The sequence below is a fragment of the Hypanus sabinus genome, chromosome 17 (assembly GCF_030144855.1).
Source record: "Hypanus sabinus isolate sHypSab1 chromosome 17, sHypSab1.hap1, whole genome shotgun sequence".
Classification (NCBI taxonomy): domain Eukaryota; kingdom Metazoa; phylum Chordata; class Chondrichthyes; order Myliobatiformes; family Dasyatidae; genus Hypanus; species Hypanus sabinus.
This window is the reverse complement of record NC_082722.1, coordinates 68,365,509-68,385,407: the sequence shown is the minus strand read 5'-3', so window position 1 is coordinate 68,385,407 and position 19,899 is coordinate 68,365,509. Positions and strand designations below refer to the sequence as shown.

Below are 19,899 nucleotides of genomic sequence, written 5' to 3'. Positions count from 1 at the left end.
CTTGGTTTCTGTCCAAACTGAACTGTAGATCTTAACATGCATACACTTTTGCTTGCCATGACCACAGGCATCCATGGATTTTGTGGAAAGCTAGAGAAGAAATTGGGGAGATATTTGCTTCATTGTCAGTCACTAGTGAAGTTCCCAAAAATTGGAAGGTGGCTAATGTTGTTCCATTGTTTGAAAAGGGTAGCAAGGGCAAATCAGAACTACAGCCTGGTCAGTTTGAATTAGTAGTGTAGAAGTTACTAGAGGGAATTTTGAGGGTCAGGACCTACCAGCATTTGGATAGACAAATTAGGAGGAGTCGGCATGGCTTTGTGTGTGGGAAGTCATGCTTGATAAACTTTCTAGGGGTTTTGAAGAAGTAGCCAAAAAGCTACATGAGTATTGGGCCATAGATGTCGTTTATTTGGACTTTAGCAAGTCCTACACGATACACTGGTCTGAAAGGTTAGGACCCATGGAATCTTGGGAGAGCTCTTTTGGCCCAAAAGTTGTGTTGTAGATGGGAAGCAGAGGGTGGTGGTTGAAGGTTGTTTATTGGAATAGAGGATAGGGACTGGTGGTGTGCCACTGGCATTGGTGTTTGGAAATTACTCTTTATTTATATAAATGATTTTGATGGAAATGCACTAGGCTTGGTCAGTAAGTCTGCAGTTGATGTGAAACTAGGTGTTGTTGACAGTGAAGAAGGTTATTAGAGATTTCAGAGGGATCCTGATCAGTTAGGGAAGTGGCCAAGGAGTGGCAAATGGATTTCAATACAGTGAAGTGTGAAGTGATGCATTTTGGACATTCAAATTGGGATAGAACTTACACTATGAACGATGGGGTCCAAGGGAGTATAATGGAACAGAGGGACTGAGAGGTGTAAACATATTCTTCACTGAAAGTTGCATCACAGGTAGAGAGAATGGTGAAAAAGGCATTAGCACACTGGTCTTTATCATGCAGGAAATGAGTCCAAAGTTGAAAAAGTTTCAAATTAAATTTATTATGAAATTTATCATCAAAGTACATGTATGTCACCATTTACAATCCTGAGATTCATTTTCTTGTGGGAAGCTGCAACATTATGTTGTGCAGTTCTACAAGTCATTGGTGAAACCACCCTTGGAATATTATGTGCAGATTTGGTCACCCTTTTTATAGGACAGATGTGGTTAAACTAGAGTATGGTGAAAGGGATGTGCCAAGACTAGGGAGCCTGATTTATAGAAAGACAATGGCCAGAGTTGGTCTTTATTCATTGGAACACAGGTGAATGAGGAGGAACCTTAATAGAAATATTTAAAATTATGAGGAGGTAGATAATATGGTTGGTGACAGTTTCTTTTCCAGGGTAGGGGAGTCCAGAACTATGGCAAATAGATTTATGATCAGATGGGAAGATTTGAAGGGACCTGAGGGTTAAGTTTTTTAATGCAGAGGGTGGTGAGTGTATGGAACAAGCTGCAAGAGGGTATGTTTGCGGCAAGTGCAATGGCATTGTTTAAGAGCATTTGGATAGGTACATAGGAGGGTGAGGCTTGGGGGATGGGGCTGAACATTAGAAATTGGGGTGAGCTGAGTGGTACTGTGGTCAGCACAGACTTACTGGGCTGAAGGGCCTGTATCTCTACTGTATTGCTCTATGACCCTATGACTTTCTGACAACAAGACACAGCAGAATATGCCTCAAACATGAAAAGTCTGCAGATGCAGGAAATCCATAGCAACACACGCAGTACACTAGTTACGCAGGCCAGGCAGTGTCTATGGAAAAGAGTAAACTGTCGATGTTTCCAGCTGAGACACTAGTCCTGAAGAAGGGTCTCAGCCCAAAACATTGACTGTTTACTCTTTCCTATAGATGTAGATACAATATTTTCTCAAGGTATTTTCCCCAATTCAATGATATGCAGGAACTATACTTCTGACTCTTAAGAAGTCATTATGGCTGTGGAGGTCAGGTCACTGGGCAGTGTCCTCCAGTGTTCTTTGTGTGCTGCTTTAGGATAGGTCCGAGTTTATCATTTCGTCTGGAAGACCGTAGCTTTAACAGTGTAGCACTCCACAACAATACACTGCAGTATATGTAGAAATTCTTGTGTTTCTCTGGAGCGGACTTTACCTTGCAGCATACAAACTCAGAAGCAAGAGGAGTACCAACTGAGAGATCGCTAGTACTTAACCTTGTGCTGGTGATGTGAACAGAGCTTACTTACAGACAGTTTTGCATCCATTAGCCATGGCTGGCTAATCTAATTTTATTTTGTATCCTTACAACTGGCAAACTAAGAAAGCTTTCAGTCCATTATACTGGATTAAACTGAAATCCATGTCTTAAAGCTGAAAGGACAGTGATCATTGTAAAGTTGCATGTTAGTCTGACAGATTTATCTCTTCAAACCCATTTATTATGTTGACACAATATTTTCTCAAGGTATTTTCTCCCAATTCAATGATATGCAGGGATGCTAAATGCAAGAACTGTACTTCTGCTACTTAAGATGCCATTATGGCTATCGAGGCCAGGTCGTTTGGTATATTTTAAGTAGAGGTTGACAGCTTCTTGATTAGTAAGGGTGGCAAAGGTTACAGGGAGAAGGCAGAAGAATGGGGTTGAGAGGAATAATTGAGATTGTGTGGGACTTTTCCACTGAGTCGGGTGGGCCTATGACCAGAGGTCAAGGGTTAAGGGTGAAAGGTGAAAAGTTTAAGGGGGAACATGCAGGGAATCTTCAGTCAGAGGGTCATGAGAGTGTGAAATGAGCTGCCAACACAAGCCATGCAAACGAGCTTGATTTCAACTTTTCGGCAAAGTTTGATTGTTACGTAGATAGGAGGGGTACGGAGGGCTATGGTCCCGGTACAGGTCGATGGCAGTAGGCAGTTTAAATGGTTTGGCACTGATTAGAGTGGCCTATGACACTAAATCAGCTATGATAGAATAATGGAGCAGTTCAATGGGTTGAATGACCTGATTCTGCTTCTATGTCTTATGGTCTACATCTTTCCAGGGTGTTTAAGGTTTGGGTACAAGTTTCAGAGTGAAACCAGAGCTGTAAATAAAGTAGCAGAAATATGGATTGAGTTCAAATTAAATTAATTTCCCCTCAGCATTTACACTTGATTTTTACAAGCAAAATCATTAATCAACAATCTCAAGAATACACAGACATCACTAGAATGTCCTGAGGCAACATTTTGAAACACATCTGCAATAATTTTGCTTAGTGTAATTACTCATCTCAGTTCTTAACAATGAACAAGCTTTGCAACCATTCTCTCCTGCCCACATTTTTAACTCATTTCATTCCAGTACTAACACAGTGGCCACTATATTAGGTACACCTACTCATTAATGCAAATATCTTATCTGCCAATCATTTGGCAGCAACTCAATGCATAAAAGCATGCAGACATGACCAGAGGTTCACTTGTTCATTCTAAACAACAGAATGGTGGAAGGAATGTGATTTAATTGACTTTGACCGAAGAATGATTGTTGGTGCCTGACAGGCTGATTTGAGTATCTCAGAAATTACTGATGATCTGGCATTTTCATACTAAAGAGTCTCTTGAGTTTACAGAGAAGGGTGCAGAAAGGAAAAAGCATCAGCTTTGTGGGTGAAAATCCCTTGCTGACAAAAGAGGTCAGAGGAGAATGGCCAAACTGGTTCAATCTGACAGGAAGGTGACAGTTTCTCAAGTAACTACTGGTTACAACAGTAGTGTGAAGAAGAACATCTCTGAATATACAACATGCTGAGCCTTGAAGTGGATGGGCTACAGCAGCAGAAAGCTACACTGGGTTCCATTCCTGTGGTACCCTCCTGTATCTAATAAAGTGGCCATTCAGTGTACATTTACAATGTCTCAATCCACAGCAAAAATAGCCACAATATTCCAGCTGCATGTGTAACATAATAATGTATAATGTATAAGAAGATCACACTTTAAACATCAACCTGTTAACATCTCACTGGTTTTTCCATTACCTGTGACACCATTCAGTGTCTTCCATCAATTCCAATTCTGCCCCTCCTACTCCTGCCGGCATCTCCTCCAGGCATGTTCAAATCAGGGCAAGTACGTAAAATGGATACCAACAGTAAAAAAGACAACTACTCCCTGTGCATTCCTTTTGGTGTTAAGCAATAGTTGACATTTCAGATCTCTATAGTTTACCTGTCATGCTTGACAACAAAATTATATACTGTCTAATAAAACCTGCTTCTGGCTCCAGTATAGAGATTAGGACCATTGATCAGAGGTTCTGGCTGCTTCAGAGGTGGTTACTTAGTTTACACATCACAGCATAGGCGTAGGAAGGTTGCAGGAGTGAAGTGTTCCCCAGGCGTCTTGCATTCCGTGCTGCTGAACCCTGACCTCGACTGTCAAGGACCGTGTGGCCACTGACCACGCATTACTCTCCCCACCTTAAACCAAGTCACGCACAGGTATTCTCCACTGAGGGAATCCCCTCACTAACATCCCAGATCAACCTCCACCACCATCAATAGACAACCCGTTAGGGGAACATCATACTCAACTCGAGTGATTGCTCGCTTAGATTATTTAGAAATGTCAGTAATCTACAAACAGTGGCCACTTTATTAGGTATCTTCTGTAGTAAAGTAGCCACTAATTGCACGTTCACGGTCTTCTACTGCTGCAGCCCATCTTGTTCAGGGTTTGACATGTTCTGCTTCAGAGACGTTCTTCTGCACACCACTGTTGTAACGCCATTCTCCTCTGACCTCTCTCATTAACGGAGGTTACTTTATTAGGTATCAGGTATGAACGCATGAATTAGTATACCTAATAAAGTTATTTTATTCAGGTATAACACAAGGTAGTTCTTAGCTTACTGTATTGTAAATGCAAAATAGAAAAGGAAATAACGGCTTGATGCCATGCATACAACAGGCCAGCTGGCTTCCTCCTGCAACCATTCAATGATACACCTCCTCTACTGGGTAGTATCTTTTAAAAGACTTAAATTACTTTCCTGTTCAGCTGCGTGCTCCATTAGCAGTCTCAGGACAGTAAACCTGGTGCAGTAAGTGATTTTTCAAAGTCATGTCCTTTACCTGTTCCATCAATCAAAAGGGAACTACAATGGGTTGACAATGACTTCACTATCTGGCTATGTGAGTGTAGTGGCAGGAAGTAAGCAATGAGTAAACAGTATATGCAAGTACTGTACTGTTTTCCAGCACTAATAGTTAATGGTGAGAACTCTGTCTGTTCCAGGAAACTCAACCCAACTCCCAAACATCTCATCCTTCTCCTTCATAAGCACCTCTTGGGATCAACACAGATCATCAACATTCAAAGTAAAATTAGTATCAAAGTACACTTATATCACCATATGCAACCCAGACTTTCACTTTCTTGCGGGCATACTCAATAATTGCAATAGCCGTAATAGGATCAGTGAAAGACTACCAACAGAGTGGACAACCAGTGTACAAAAGACAACAAACTGTGCAATTGCAAAAAATAAAGGAAAAAATTAATAATTATTATTATTAATAAATAGGTAAGCAATAAGTATCGAGAACATGAGATGAAGAGTCCTTGAGATGAATCTAGAATATGACAACACAGTACAGGCCCTTCAGACCACAATGTTATGCTGGCCCTTTAACCAACTCTAAGATCAATCTAACCCTTCTCTCCAACATAGCTCTCTATATTTACTTAATCCATGTACCTATCTAAGAGGTGTTAAATGCCCCTACCACCATTACTGGCAAGGTGGTTCACACACTTACCAGTCTCTGTAAAAATTTAACCCCTGACATCCCCCTTATACTTTCCTCCAATCCCCCTTCTATTAGCCATTTCCACCCTGGGAACAGTCTCTGGCAATCCACTCAATCTATGCCTCAAACTATCTTGTGCACCTTTATCAATTCACATCTCATCCTCCTTCGCTCCATAGAGAAAAACCCCTGTTCATTCAGCCTTTCCTTATAAGAAAACTTTCTAATCCAGGCATCGTTCTGGTAAATCTTATCTGCACTGTCTCTTCCACGTCCTTCCCATAATAAGGTGACCAGTACTGAATATAATACTCCAAGTGTATTCTAACCAGGGGTTAATGGAGTTGCAAATTAGCTCATGGATCCTGAACTCAATCCCTTGAATAATGAAGACAAACATACCATACGCCTTCTTAATAAACCTATCAACTTGTGTGGCAACCATGAGTGATCTACGTACATGGACCTCAAATTAAGGGTGCCTTACTGCTATTTCCATCAGCTTTCCATATTCCATGTTTTCTGATGACATGGGAGGTAAATAATATAGTGGCTACTGAGTCTATTTACTGTGATGACTGTTTACCTGCTTTTATTTGCTAGGATGAATCCATTGCTGGATTCAAACAAAATCACGTTTTTTCTCCTCTGATTCACTGAGTCTCTTGTGTAGTATTTTGAATGCCAGAAAACAAAATTTTATGGGAATAATAGTTGGAGCAATAAATGAAGGAAGTTCTCAAAGTTAAGAATTATAATTGCCAGAAGTTAACTATCTGCGTTAACTTACAGCAATGAATAGGACATCAGGCAAGACTTCCAAGTCAAACAGTTGATGGCACTAAATCACATGTGTTATGAAAAATCTGCTGGTCATAGTGACAATATGCTGCTATATATAAGGCTCAGTACCTTGAAAAGATCACATCACTCGACTCCACTTGCCCCATTATTGAAATGTTCCCATAATGTATGGACTCACTTTCAATGACTCTTCACCTCATGTTCTCAGTACTTATTGCTTATTTATTTATTATTATTATTTTTTATTTTTGTATTTGCATAGTTTGTTGTCTTTTGCATATTGGTTGAACACCCAAGTTGATGTGGTCTTTCACTGATCTGATAATGCTTCCCATTTTATTACAGATTTATTGAGTATGCCTGCAAGAAAATGAATCATAGGCTCGTACATTGATAATAAATTTACTTTGAACTTTGAACTTAATAATACGCCAAGCCACTGAGACATGGGTTTCTATGAGAAAACTTGGGACATTTTGCAATGTAAAACACATTGAAGTGTGCAACATATTCAATATCATTGTACACCTTTCTGATTAAAAATACAGCATTAAGTTGTTTTTTTGTGAATAAATAGGGGTTTCCGTTTAAGATGATTACCTTCTTATCATTAACTGGTGAGCAGTTTCAGCAGCATAAGAGGTAATTATTCCTTTTACCTAATGCAGGTATCTCAGTCCTTGTATCTAATTACTTCAAATGCATCAACCCATGCAGGTCAGCGCAATCAAATATAAACCCACTTGAACAGAATTCAGTGCTTTCGTCTTCCAACAAAGAGGTGACAGGATAGAGTTCTCCTTTCTTACAAAAAAACATTGTTTTGCTTTAAACCCTTGTTGGTTATTTCTTACCCACTTTATGTCTCACATTTCATAATTAAGACCATAAAATCATCAGGCATATGAGCAGAATTAGGTCAGTTGGTCTATTGAGTCTGCTCTGCCATTCCATCTTGGCTGATTTATTATCCCTCTCAACCCATTCTCCACATAACCTTTGATACCCTTACCAATCAAGAACCTATCAACCTCTGCTTTGAATATACCCAATGATTGGGCCTCCACAGCCATCTGTAAGCAACAGACCTCTTCTCACTAAGAAACTGCAACTAATTCTACCAAAGCCTGATTCAGGAGATCACAAGGAAATGACTCATAGAAAGAACCCTACCAGTCTGTTGCTCTTTTCAATTAACCCTTTCCATGGCCTTCCCAGTACTCCGTTTCACCTCAGATGGAACAGTGTGAACAAGACAAGGCACAAGAGATTGTTCTACCAATCCAGGAACAGACAGAGACTAAATCTACCATTCGACACCTACATGAGATCTACTGGAATTTTATTCAAAGTTCAACTAAATTTACTAACAAAATACTTACATGTCATCATCATTTTCTTGCGGACATACTCAATAAATCCAATAACCACTACAGAATCCATAAAATACCGTACTGCCTGTGCATGCAACCAGTGCTCAAAAGGCATTAAACTGCGTAAATACTAAAAGAAATAAATAATGGTAATAGCAATAAATAAATTACCAATCAATACTGAGAACGTTAGGTGAAGAGTCCTTGAAAGTCAGTCCATAGTTTATGGGAACATTTCAGTGATGGGGCAAGTGAAATTGAGTGAACCCTTTGGCTGAGGGGTAATAATTGTTCCTGAACCTGGTGCTATGAGTCCCAAGCTCCTGATGACAGTAGTGAAAAGAGAACATGACCTGGGTGGTGGGGGTCTCTGATGATAAAAGCTGCTATCCTGCAATAATTCTCTGTGAAGATAGAAACATAGAAAAACTACAGGACAATACAGGTCCTTCAGCCCACGGTGCTGTGCCAAACATATACTTAATTTAGAGATTACCTCGGGTTACCCATAGCACTCTAATTTTCCAAGCTCCATGTACCTATCCAGGAATCTGTATCATATCCACCTCCACAACCAGGAGGCTCCGCAGCCCATTCAACGCACTCACCACTCTCTGTGTAAAAATATGACACCGCTGACATTTCCTCTGTACCTACTTCCAAGCACCTTAAAACTGTGCCCTCTTGTGATAGCCATTTCAGCCCTGGGAAAAAGACTCTGACTATCCAAACGATCAATGCATCTCATCATCTTGTACACCTCTATCAGGTCACCTCTCATCCTCTCTTGCTCCAAAGAGAAAAGGTTAAGTTCACTCAACCTATTCTCATAAGGCATGCTCCCCAATCCAGACAACATCATTGTAAATCCCCTCTGCACGCCTTCTATGGTTTCCACATCCTTCCTGTAGTGAGGATCCAGAACTGAGCACAGTACTCCAAGTGAGGTCTGACCAGGGTCATAAATAGCTGTAACATTACCTCTCAGCTCTTAAACTCAATCCCACGGTTGATGAAGACCAATGCACCTTATGCCTTCTTAACCATAGAGTCAACCTGCGCAGCAGCTTTTAGTGTCCTATGGACACTGACCCCAAGATCCCTCTGATCCTCCACACTGCCAAGAGTCCTACCATTAATGCTATATTCTGCCATCATATTTGACCTACCAAATTGAACCACCCCACACTTACCTGGGTTGAACTCCATCTGCCACTTCTCAGCTCAGTTTTGAATCCAATTAATGTCCCGTTGTAAACTCTGACAGCCCTCCTCACTATCCACAACACCCCCAACCTTTGTATCTTCAGCAAACTTACTAACCCATCCCTGCACTTCCTCATCCAGGTCATTTATAAAAATCAAGAAGAGAAGTGTTCCCAGAACAGATCCCTGAGGCACACCACTGGTCACCAAACTCCATGCAGAATACGACCTGTCTACAACCACTCTTTGCCTTCTGTGGGCAAGCCAATTCTGGATCCACAAAGCAATATCCCCTTGGATCCCATGCCTCCTTACTTTCTCAATAAGCCTTGCATGGGGTACTTTATCAAATACGTTGCTGAAATCCATATACACTACATCTACTGCTCTACCTTCATCAACTTGTTTAGTTACATCCTCAAAATGTTCAACCTGGCTCGTAAGGCATGACCCGCCCTTGACAAAGCCATGCTGATTATCCCTAATCATATTATGCCTCTCTAAGTGCCTCTCACTCCTGCCTCTCAGGATCTTTTCAAATCAACTTACTAACCATTGAAGTAAGTTTCAATGGTCTATAACTTCCTTGGCTATCTTTACTCCCTTTCTTGAATAAGGGAACAACATCTGCAACTCTTCAATCCTCCAGAACCTTCCCTGTCCCCATTGATGATGCAAGAATCATTGCCAGAAGCTCAGCAATCTCCTCCCTCGCCTCCCACAGTAGCCTGGCGTACATCTCGTCATGTCCCGGTGACTTATCCAACTTGATGCTTTTCAAAAGATCTAGCACATCCTCTTTCTTAATGTCTATATGCTCAAGCTTTTCAATCCGCTGTAAATATTCCCTACAATTGCCAAGATCCTTTTCCCTAGCGAATACTGCAACAAAGAATTCTTTAAGTATCTCTGCTATCTCCTCAAGTTCCATACACTCTTTTCACCTGTCACACTTGATTAGCCATATTCTCTAATGTCTTATCCTCTTCCTCTTCACATACTTGTAGAATGCCTTGGAGTTTTCTTTAATCCTGCTCACCAAGGCCTTCTCATGGCCCCTTTTGGCTCTCCTAATTTCATTCTTAAGCTCCTTTCTGCTAGCCTTATAATCTTCTAGATCTCTATCATTACCTAGTTTTTTTTTGAACCTTTCGTAAGCTTTTCTTTTCTTCTTGACTAGATTTTCAACAGCCTTTGTACACCACGGTTCCTGTACCCTACCATCCTTTTTCCTGTCTCATCAGAATGTACCTATGCAGAACTCCACATAAATATCCCCTGAACATTTGCCACATTTCTGCTGTACATTTCCCTGCGAACATCTGTTCCCAATTTATGCTTCCAATTTCCTGCCTGATAGCCTCATATTTGCCCTTACTCCAATTAAACACTTTCCTAATTTGTCTATTCCTATCCCTCTCCAATACTATGGTAGAGGAGCTAGAATTGTGATCACTTTCTCCAAAATGCTCTCCCACTGAGAGACCTGACACCTGACCAGGTTCATTTCCCAATACCAGATCAAGTACAGCCTCTCTTCTTGTAGGCTTACCTACACATTGTGTCAGGAAACCTTCCTGAACACACCTAACAAACTCCACCCCATCTGAACACCTTGCTCCAGGGAGATGCTTATCAATATCTGGGAAATTAAAATCTCCCACCATGACAACTTTATTATTATTACACCTTTCCAGAATCTGTCTCCCTATCTGCTCCTCGATATCCCTGCTACAGTTGGGTGGTCTATAAAAAACAGTCAGTAGAGTTATTGACCCCTTCCTGTTTCTAACTTCCACCCACAGAGACTCAGTAGACAATCCCTCCATGGCTTCCTCCTTTTCTGCAGCCGTGACACTATCTCTGATCAACAGTACCACGCCCCCACCTCTTTTGCCTTCCTCCCTGTTCTTTCTGAAAGATCTAAAGCCTGGCACTCTCAATAGTGGCAAGTGCTTTCCTTGTGATAGACTGGGTTGCATCCACTACTTTTAGTTGGATTTTCTGTTCAAAGACATTGGTGTTTCCATATAAGTGTGATGAAGCCAGTCAATATACACTGCACCATACATTTATAGAAGTTCGTCAAAGTTTTTGATGAAACGCCAAATGTTTGCAAACTCCTAAAGAAGCAGAGGTGCTGCCGTGCTTTCTTTGTAATTACACTTACATGCTGAGCCCAGGACAGGTCCTCCGAAATGATAACACCGAGGAATTTAAAGTTGCTGACCTGGCTTATATAGGATAAACAGAGGAAAGCTAATCCTGTTGACAAATACTTCAGAAGCAGAAGACACAGTTTTAAAATTTTGTGGGAAGAAAATAAAAGAAAAGTTGGGAAGAAAAATGTATTGGGAATATTGAACATAAAAAGCTACAGCAGACCCACTCAGCCCATGATGTTGTGCCAAACTAAATAAACTAGTATTTAAAAACCTAATTAAATTAATCCATTCTACCTGCACAAACTCCATATCCATCAATTCTCTGCACACTCATGAGAAGGAAACCTTTATTATATGAAGCAGTTATGATGTGAAGCATTTTAGGGCTGATGACAAATGGATCAATCAGGCTATCAGGGCATTGAAGAGGGAATTGGATTGAGGGGAATAATTTGAGGGCTAGAGGTGGGGAGGAGCAGAAGTCTTGCTCATTCAAGCAAGAGCCGGCTAAGTGTTGATCAATGGAATAATCTTCTATGCAGTAAAAGTTCTAAATATTCCAAGTTGAGGCATTGCAATTTATCAGAAACTGGGGATGTTATACAAACAGAATGCTGTTAGCTAGTGTTCAGGCTGTCTTAACCAAAAGCTGTTTTGAAGGAGCTAGGAGTTTAATGTCTCAATTCTGATGCTGCCACAGAGTTGCCAACCCTCTACAAATGCCCTGGAGTGTCCAGGAATTTGATTTTAATTTCCTGGTCACTGTGAACAATCCCTCAGAAAAATCACAGACAATTAAAAAAATGACATGATATTCAACATTTACTTTCCATTTTTTTCCCTTTAACAGTCAAAAAGCAAAATATTTATGTTACGTTTCTGTTTGCTTATTTTTGTCATGTACTGTGCTGTTGCTGCGGAAAGCTAATTTTCATGGCATTTATAATCTGCCTATGACAATAAACTTGAACTTGAGACATTGAAATGGGAAAAGGAGTTGGGTGGAAGGATCACGTGCTGAAACCTCCAGTGCATCTAATCAGAGGTGGCAACACTAGCAGAGTTTTGGGTGACACCAGCAGTTTTGCCACTAACATTCCCTGTTTTGTGCGTCCACAGGGAGCTTTGACGATCATTACCTGGGACTGGCTGCCCAGGCATCTCCCAGTCAGCAGCAAGCTCAGGTAACCCATGGATTTTCATACACCTTCTCTCATTAATGAAATTGGAAATGATGGTCAACTCTGGATCTTGGTATGCTGGCCGGTGGGAACAAACCCTTCTCACTTGGCAGAACAGACGTTAGGGCATTGAATGTTCATCATGATGAATTCACAGTTAGTCAACGTGATCGTTCTTGTATTTTGTAAAGCTCTCCTTTCTTATTGTATTGCAAAATATTAACAGTCTCCTTCTCCACCAGCTTTCTTCTTTCTGGTGTTAGAGAGAGATTGAGAGAACCGTGGATCTGATGTGTGTCAAAATGACAGCACGATGTTCAGCAGAGTGATCGGACTCTGGTCAAAGTAACATTTCCCCATCTGGCGATTTCTCAGTTTCAGCCAAGGCCCCCGAAGGGGCATAGTATTAATCAGATGGAAGACAGTTCCCATTCTGAGAGCAGATTGGGCATTGTACAGTACGTGGGATCCAAGGATTGGGAAAATAAAACAAAAGCATGAAATGACTATAATATTTATTTGTATATGAAAGGTGTGGGGTATAATGCAGTCCATTAAAATTTACAACGGCTACTGTTGGTGACTAAGTGGACAACTAACCGAGCTGAGATAGAACAGGAAGGAGGCTACAAGGCTGAAAAGTTTAAAATGACCTTGTAGTGTTAACATAAACGCTACTGTCTTCTGTGCAACTAACTGAAACTCTTGAGTAACATACACAAAAGCTGGAGGAATTCAGCAGGTTCAAGCAGCATCTATGGAGAGGGATCGATGGAGAGTTGACGTTTTAGGCCGAGACTCTCTATCAGGATTCCACACACAAATGCTGGTGGACTTCAGCAAGTGAGGCTCTGGGTCTGATGAAGGTCCTTGGTCCAAAACGTTGACTGTTTATTCCTTTCCAGAGATGCTGCCTGACCTGCTTAGAACCTCCAGCATTTTGTTTGTGTTACTCTGGAATTCTATTTGCCAAGAACAGTGATGGTCATGGAAAGACCATGATCACCGATGTCATACGACATGGTAAACGAACTCTGGATTTTCAGCATCTGCAGAATCTCTTGTGAACATCCAGAGATGCACTGCAGACGAGAAGGTACTTTTTTATTCAGTGCTGCTATCGCAACCCATAATTTTTCTTCAGCTTGCAGTCAACAGGTTTATTTCATTGCAAAATTAAATCAATGGGTCCTGCTTCACAGGTGCAGTGTAACTTAAGAAAAATATTGGGTTGGATTGCACTGACGCCCAGCCAGCAGACACTTCTGATCTGTCATTCCACCCTGAACACTCCACTGCATCCAGGGGCATTCCATAACCTACTCTGCCAAGGGGCCAGATACATTTCATATCCACCTGCAGTTTCACGGCAGCCAAGCTAGTGTCTCCAAAGCAGCCCCATTCATTTATGTAGGGTCCCCAACCTTCATTAAAGTGGCAAATTTAGCTGTACATGATCGATTTCTACATTTATATTTGTGATTTATCAACAATATTTAGCCATAAATATTTGTGAATATGTAGCAAGTAATATTGGCATTATGCAGATAAGCAATGGGAAGTAATTTAAATTACTTTCACCAGTAGTAATAATTAGCAACAACAATCTTGTAGAGAATATCTATTTTTCAGGTAGAAGGGAAGTCAAGTCAAGTTTATAGTCATTTAACTATCTTCATGTATATAACATATATCTCTGAACCAGGATGTAAAGCACAGTCGTACACATAACACACGATAACTTATGAAGGTAAGGATAAAATCTACAGTTATGAATCACACATAAATAACGTAAAGTTCATTAATATTAAATATTGTAAGGTACAGAACAGATTAACCAGTGACACTTCCAATATGATGTGGCAGGGAGTTCAGAAGCCTAATGGCCTGAGGGAAGAAACTGTTTCCCATTTTGACCATTCTTGTTTTCATGCATCATCGTCTTCTGTCTGATGGTAGAAAGTCAAAGAGGATGCTGGATGGATGGGTGGGATCCTTAATAATACTAAGATCCTGCATACGCAGTGCTTTTGATAAATGTCCCTGATGGATAGTAAGGAAACCCCTATGATACTCTTAGCTGTTCTCACAGTTCTTTGTAGGGACTTCTAGTCCGAAGCTTGACTGCTCCCATACCAGTGTAACAGTGAGGGTCCTAGGGTCAGTACTGCGGATCCCCACAGTACCGTTACTTTTCTTAATATATCTAAATGAGTCCTGAAGAAGGGTCTCGGCCCAAAACCTCGACTGTTTATTCATTTTCATAGATGCTGCCTGACGTGCTGAGTTCCTCCAGCATTTTGTGTGTGTAGCTTCAGGTTTCCAGCATCTACAGACTTCTTCATCTTTATGTCTAAAGGAATTTGAATAGGATGTACGAGGCACCATTTCTAAATCTGCTGGTGACATTCGACTTGATGCCATAGTGAACGGTGAGGAGGTCAGAAATGGACTTCGACCAGGGAAAGAGAGGCTGCTGGAGTGGGCAGGTGAAATTTAATGCTGCAAAATGTAAGATGTTGCATTTTGTAAAGGGGAATAAGAGTCAAAATCAACCTGAGGCACAATTCTGAAGTGAATACATGTATAATGAGATGTATACTTGTATTTGTTGAACATAACAGGACAGGTTGAGAAAATGATTAGAGGGTGCATAGAGGATCCAAGATTTTCTAAATGGAAACGGAGATTGTTAGACCAAGGGCAGCACAGTGGCACTTTACAGGAGCTTCTGCCTCACTGCTCTGTGATCCACGTTCATTTCTGATATCTGGTGCTGTCCATGCAGTGTTTGTACATTCTCAGAACATAAAAAGCCTAAAAAAGTGGTAGAAACAGCTCAATCTGTCATAGGTAAATCCTCCCCCACCATGGAACATATTGACAAAGAGTGCCACCACAAAAATGTAGCATCCATCATCAATGACCCCCACCTTCCAGTCTATGTTCTCTTCTCCTTACTGCTTTCAGGAAGGAGGTACAGGAGCCTTAGGTCCCATACCTCAGGGTTCAGGAACAGATATTACCCTTCAAACATCAGGTACCTGAACCAGCACAGATAATTTCACTCATGTCAGCTCTGAACTGATTCCACAATGCTATGGATTCACTTTTGAGAACTCTACAACTCGTGTTCTCAGTATTATTTATTTACTTACTTATTTATTAGTAGTTTTTTTGTATTTGTTTTCTTTTGTTCATTGGTTGTTTTTTTTCTGTCGTTGTGTAATTTTTCATTTATTCTATTGTTATTTTGTCATTCTACAGTGAATGCCTGCAAGAAACTGAATCTCAGGGTGACATATATGTACTTTTATAATAACTTTGAACTTTAAACTTTTCTCCCTGTGACTTTGTGGCTTTCCCTCGGTTCCCTCCCACATCCCAACCACATACGGGTCGGTAAGTTAATCAGCTGTTATAAATCACTCTGTGTGATGGTGTGTGGAAGGTGAATCAGGATTGAGTTGATGAGTATGTGAGAGAAAATGATTTACAGGGAAATAATATGAAAGAATGGGATTGGTGGTAATGTTCAGCAAAGACCCAATGGACTGAATAGCCTCCATCTACCTTGTGAGAAATATTGAAACATGATCAGGAGGAATGGACAATGGGGGGTATAAATACCACTAGACTAGATATACCCAGGTATCATCCCTGAAGAAGGTGGCAGAGTTTGTCATCAAAACAGTAGTTATAATCGATACCTGTACCCGGCTGGAAGCTCGAGAAAAGTTTATTTGCCAGAAACGTCAGGATCCTTTTACATAGAACATTACAGCACAGTTCAGGCCATTTAACCTACTCTAACCCTTTCTTCCAATATAGCCCTTCATTTTTCTATCATCCTTATACCTATCTAAGAGTATCTTAAATGTTTCTAAAGTATCCCCTCTACCTCCAACCCTGGCAGTGTGCTCTACGCACTCACCAGCCCTTGTGTAAAAGCACTTAACTCTGACACCACCACCCCCAAATACTTTCCACCAATCATCTTAAAACTATGCACTCACATATTATCCATTTCTGCTTTGACTGTCCACTCGATCTATGCTTCTTATCATTTTGCTCACCTCTATCAAATCACCTCCCATCCTCCTTCACTCCAAAGAGAAAAGCCCTAGCTTACTCTATCTATCCTCACAAGACATCCTCTCCGATCCAGATGGCATCTTTGTAATCCCCTCTGTAACCTCTCTAAAGCTTCGATATCCTTTCTACATTGAGGCAACCAGAACTAAACACAATATATGTGGTAAAATTGTAAAGTGGCTCATTATTGCCTCATGTACCAAGGTGTACGTGCAAACTATTCAGATCATTTCAACAGTTTAGCACATTGAGGTAGTACAGGGGAAAAGCAATTACAGAATTAGAATAAAGTGTTAGTTACTGAGAAAGTGCAGTGCAGGCAGATAATGAGGTTCAAGATGATGACAAGGTAGATTGTAAGGTCAAGAGTTCATCTTATTGTGCAAGAGGGGATTCAATAGTCTAACAACAGCAGTGTACACGCTGTCTTTGAGCCTGTTGATACGTGCATTCAGGCTTTCGAACCTTTTGACTGTTGGGAGGGGGAGGACGTCCTGGTAGGTGGGATCTTTGATTATGTTGACTGCTTTACCGTGGCAGTGAGCACGTAGACAGAGTCCGTGGAACAGAGCCCAGTTTTTGCTGAGCTGTGTTCACAGCTCTCAGCAGTTTCTTGCGGTCCTGGGCAGAGCAATTGCCCCATTCAGCCATGAAGCATCCGCATCTGATGCTTTCGGCGGTTCAACCGCGAAAATTGCTGAGGGTGAACGTGGAGAAGATAAACTCTGTGCAAGGTTGAATCAGGGTTGCACTATGAGAGATAAAGCAAAGTCCAGTCCATTTGTTCTGGCGGACGAAAATGATTCTGCGGATCCCATCTGAAGAAAGATATGGAATTTCCCTCACATTTGCACGAAGCGTATCAAACACAGCCATGTTGAATTTTTTTTTATATACTTTGCTGAGCACAGTGTCTTATTTAACAAATTAACATCAATAGTGTTCAAAACAACAGATCAGATGCAAACTGTTTTGAAATATTTCTGGAGGAAAAGATGAAGCCTTGCATAAGTTCAAGCAAATATTTGCTGAGTGACTGTGTATAGGTGTAAAGGTGGTGACTGTTCATCTGCGTAGATCACCATTAGGTTTTATTCGGATGAAGATAGAAGTCCATGGCAAATAGATGCAGTATCTTCATATGGACAGTTCCTTTTACTTGCTCCTGCACAAAGTACTAAAATTAACAAGTCCATGATCCCACTTTCAGTCCTATTACTATTGACAGTACTGAATTTCCCAATCCTCTTCTAAATCCTAGATATCAAAAAAGAGCCTCAATTTATCTAGACTTCCTTAGGATCACAAAAGATCCTGCATTGTCATATGTTCAAGGCATTTAATATTTTTTATTGTTTTTTTTTCTTTCTGTCTCATGAATCCAAGTCCTTGGCTCTTCCATCCTCACTTACAGAAATACTCTTAAGTTGTGTATATATATATATATATATATATGTATATACACACATTGGGTGTCAAATGTTATGGGGAGAAGGCAGGAGAATAGTATCGAGAAGGATAATAAATCAGTCATTATGGAACGGTGAAGCAGGTTCGATAGGTTGAATGGCCTAATTTTGCTCCAGTGTCTTATGGTTCTATGTAATATATACATATGTTATATAGTCATGCTGTACATATGTGCATACAGTGTGTATATCTATCTATCTCTCTATCTCTCTTTCTCTCTCTCTCTCTCTCTCTCTCTCTCTCTCTCTCTCATATATATATATATATATATATATATATATATATATATATATATCCCCGTATATCCATCTATCTATCTATCTGTCTGTCTGTAATATGTAAACAGGCAGTTGCTTATCTGGGACAACTCTTAAAGAACTAAAACCAATTGAGAAAATAGCTGAGATTCCCTTTGTTTATTTGGAATACCTTGCCACTTAATTGAGACAGGAGACTGTTGCCGAACAAGTTGTAAGTACCATCAGACATGTGCACTTGTGTGGCCATTAGACACTACACTGTGCTTAACTAGTGTCACTTGCTCGTGCTTGTGTTCAAAAAGCAGTGATTGTTGTCACTGATAGCTGGTGAGAAGGAATCAGTAAGACAATTCAGAACTGTTTTGCTCACTGGGGTTTCAAGCATTCAGGCTTCGAGATATCAGAAACAGCCAGGAGTGTAAATGAAATGATTTCACTGCTACAACAAGTTAGGTATTATGAACAATTTGAAGATATCGACAATCATCTTGAATTTTCTAATGAAAATTAAGATTTGGAGGACTCAGTCTTTTATACCATTGTATGAAGGGAATCGATTATCTGCAATAGTTATCCATGCTGATTTTTTTTCATTTACAGTCAATCAAAAGAGCATGCCAGTGTACATGGATGAATTCCTCCATCGATAATGATTAGGAACTAATACACAGTTTTATATACTGTAGAGTTGACAGTAGTATCTAATTTGTTTTGTATTTCATTTAAGTACATAACTTGTTACTCAGTTAAATGGAATTTTGTATTTTTTATACAGTATCTTTTTAAGTAATTCATGAAACTTCAGCTAATTGGGGCAGCCACTTAATAGAGCCAAAGTGGACAGGTCCTGATGTGTCCCGATTAACTAGATTTCACAGTACATATAAAAGTCCTAGGCTCATATAGTGCATAACATTCAGGTGCCTTAGACTTTTGCACAATACTGCAGTAAGTTTATGTATTGTCCTGCACTGCCTTAAAAAAAAACAAATTTCATGATATATGTGAGTGATGATAAACCTGATTCTGATATGGGTTTCTATGGTGGACCGAGAGCAGGAAGGGGGCAGGAGAGGAATCATGGTTGGGGAAAGGGGAAGGGAGAGAAGAGGGAATGGGGAGCACCACGGAGACATTCTGTAATGAACTATAAACCGATTGTTTGGAATCAAATGACCTTGCCTGGTGTTTCAGGTCTGAGTGTGTCTGCACCCGCTCCATCTCCTAAATGGCACACCTTCTCTGCCCCCTGTCCCAAACCCCTCCCTCAGCTCTCCATCTTCACCATTCACAACATCCTTTCAAACCAAATTTAATTATGAATTAACCATATATGGACACGGCTGAATGAAACAGCGTTCCTCTGGAGCCGAGGTGCAAAACATACACAGCACATTCAAAATAACGAGCAAATAAAAACCACATGCAAGGTCCAAGACTATGAGTGGCATGGCCCGTAAATTGATGGTACAGTTCCTGGCAATCTAGCTTGCTCCTGGCAAGATTTACAAACTTGTTCTCTGCTCCATGTTGACAAATACAGTACTGTGCAAAAATCACACAACAGTGGATTCTGGTTAATTGAA

General features: G+C 40.5%; 1 protein-coding gene across 2 annotated transcripts in view; it reads left to right on the top strand.

Moving 5' to 3' along the window:
• Positions 1-19,899, top strand: part of LOC132407024 (transcription factor Maf-like) — a 495,242-nt gene that overhangs the window by 81,460 nt on the left and 393,883 nt on the right. Inside the window, exon 2 of one of the 2 annotated variants that reach the window (XM_059993266.1) lies at positions 12,427-12,451. The exons of the other annotated variant lie outside the window; for it this stretch is intronic. Coding sequence (XP_059849249.1) covers positions 12,427-12,436 — 10 coding nt within the window. The 3' untranslated portion in view covers positions 12,437-12,451. Of the gene's footprint in view, positions 1-12,426; positions 12,452-19,899 lie in introns of those variants that run through there. 2 annotated transcript variants of the gene reach the window in all.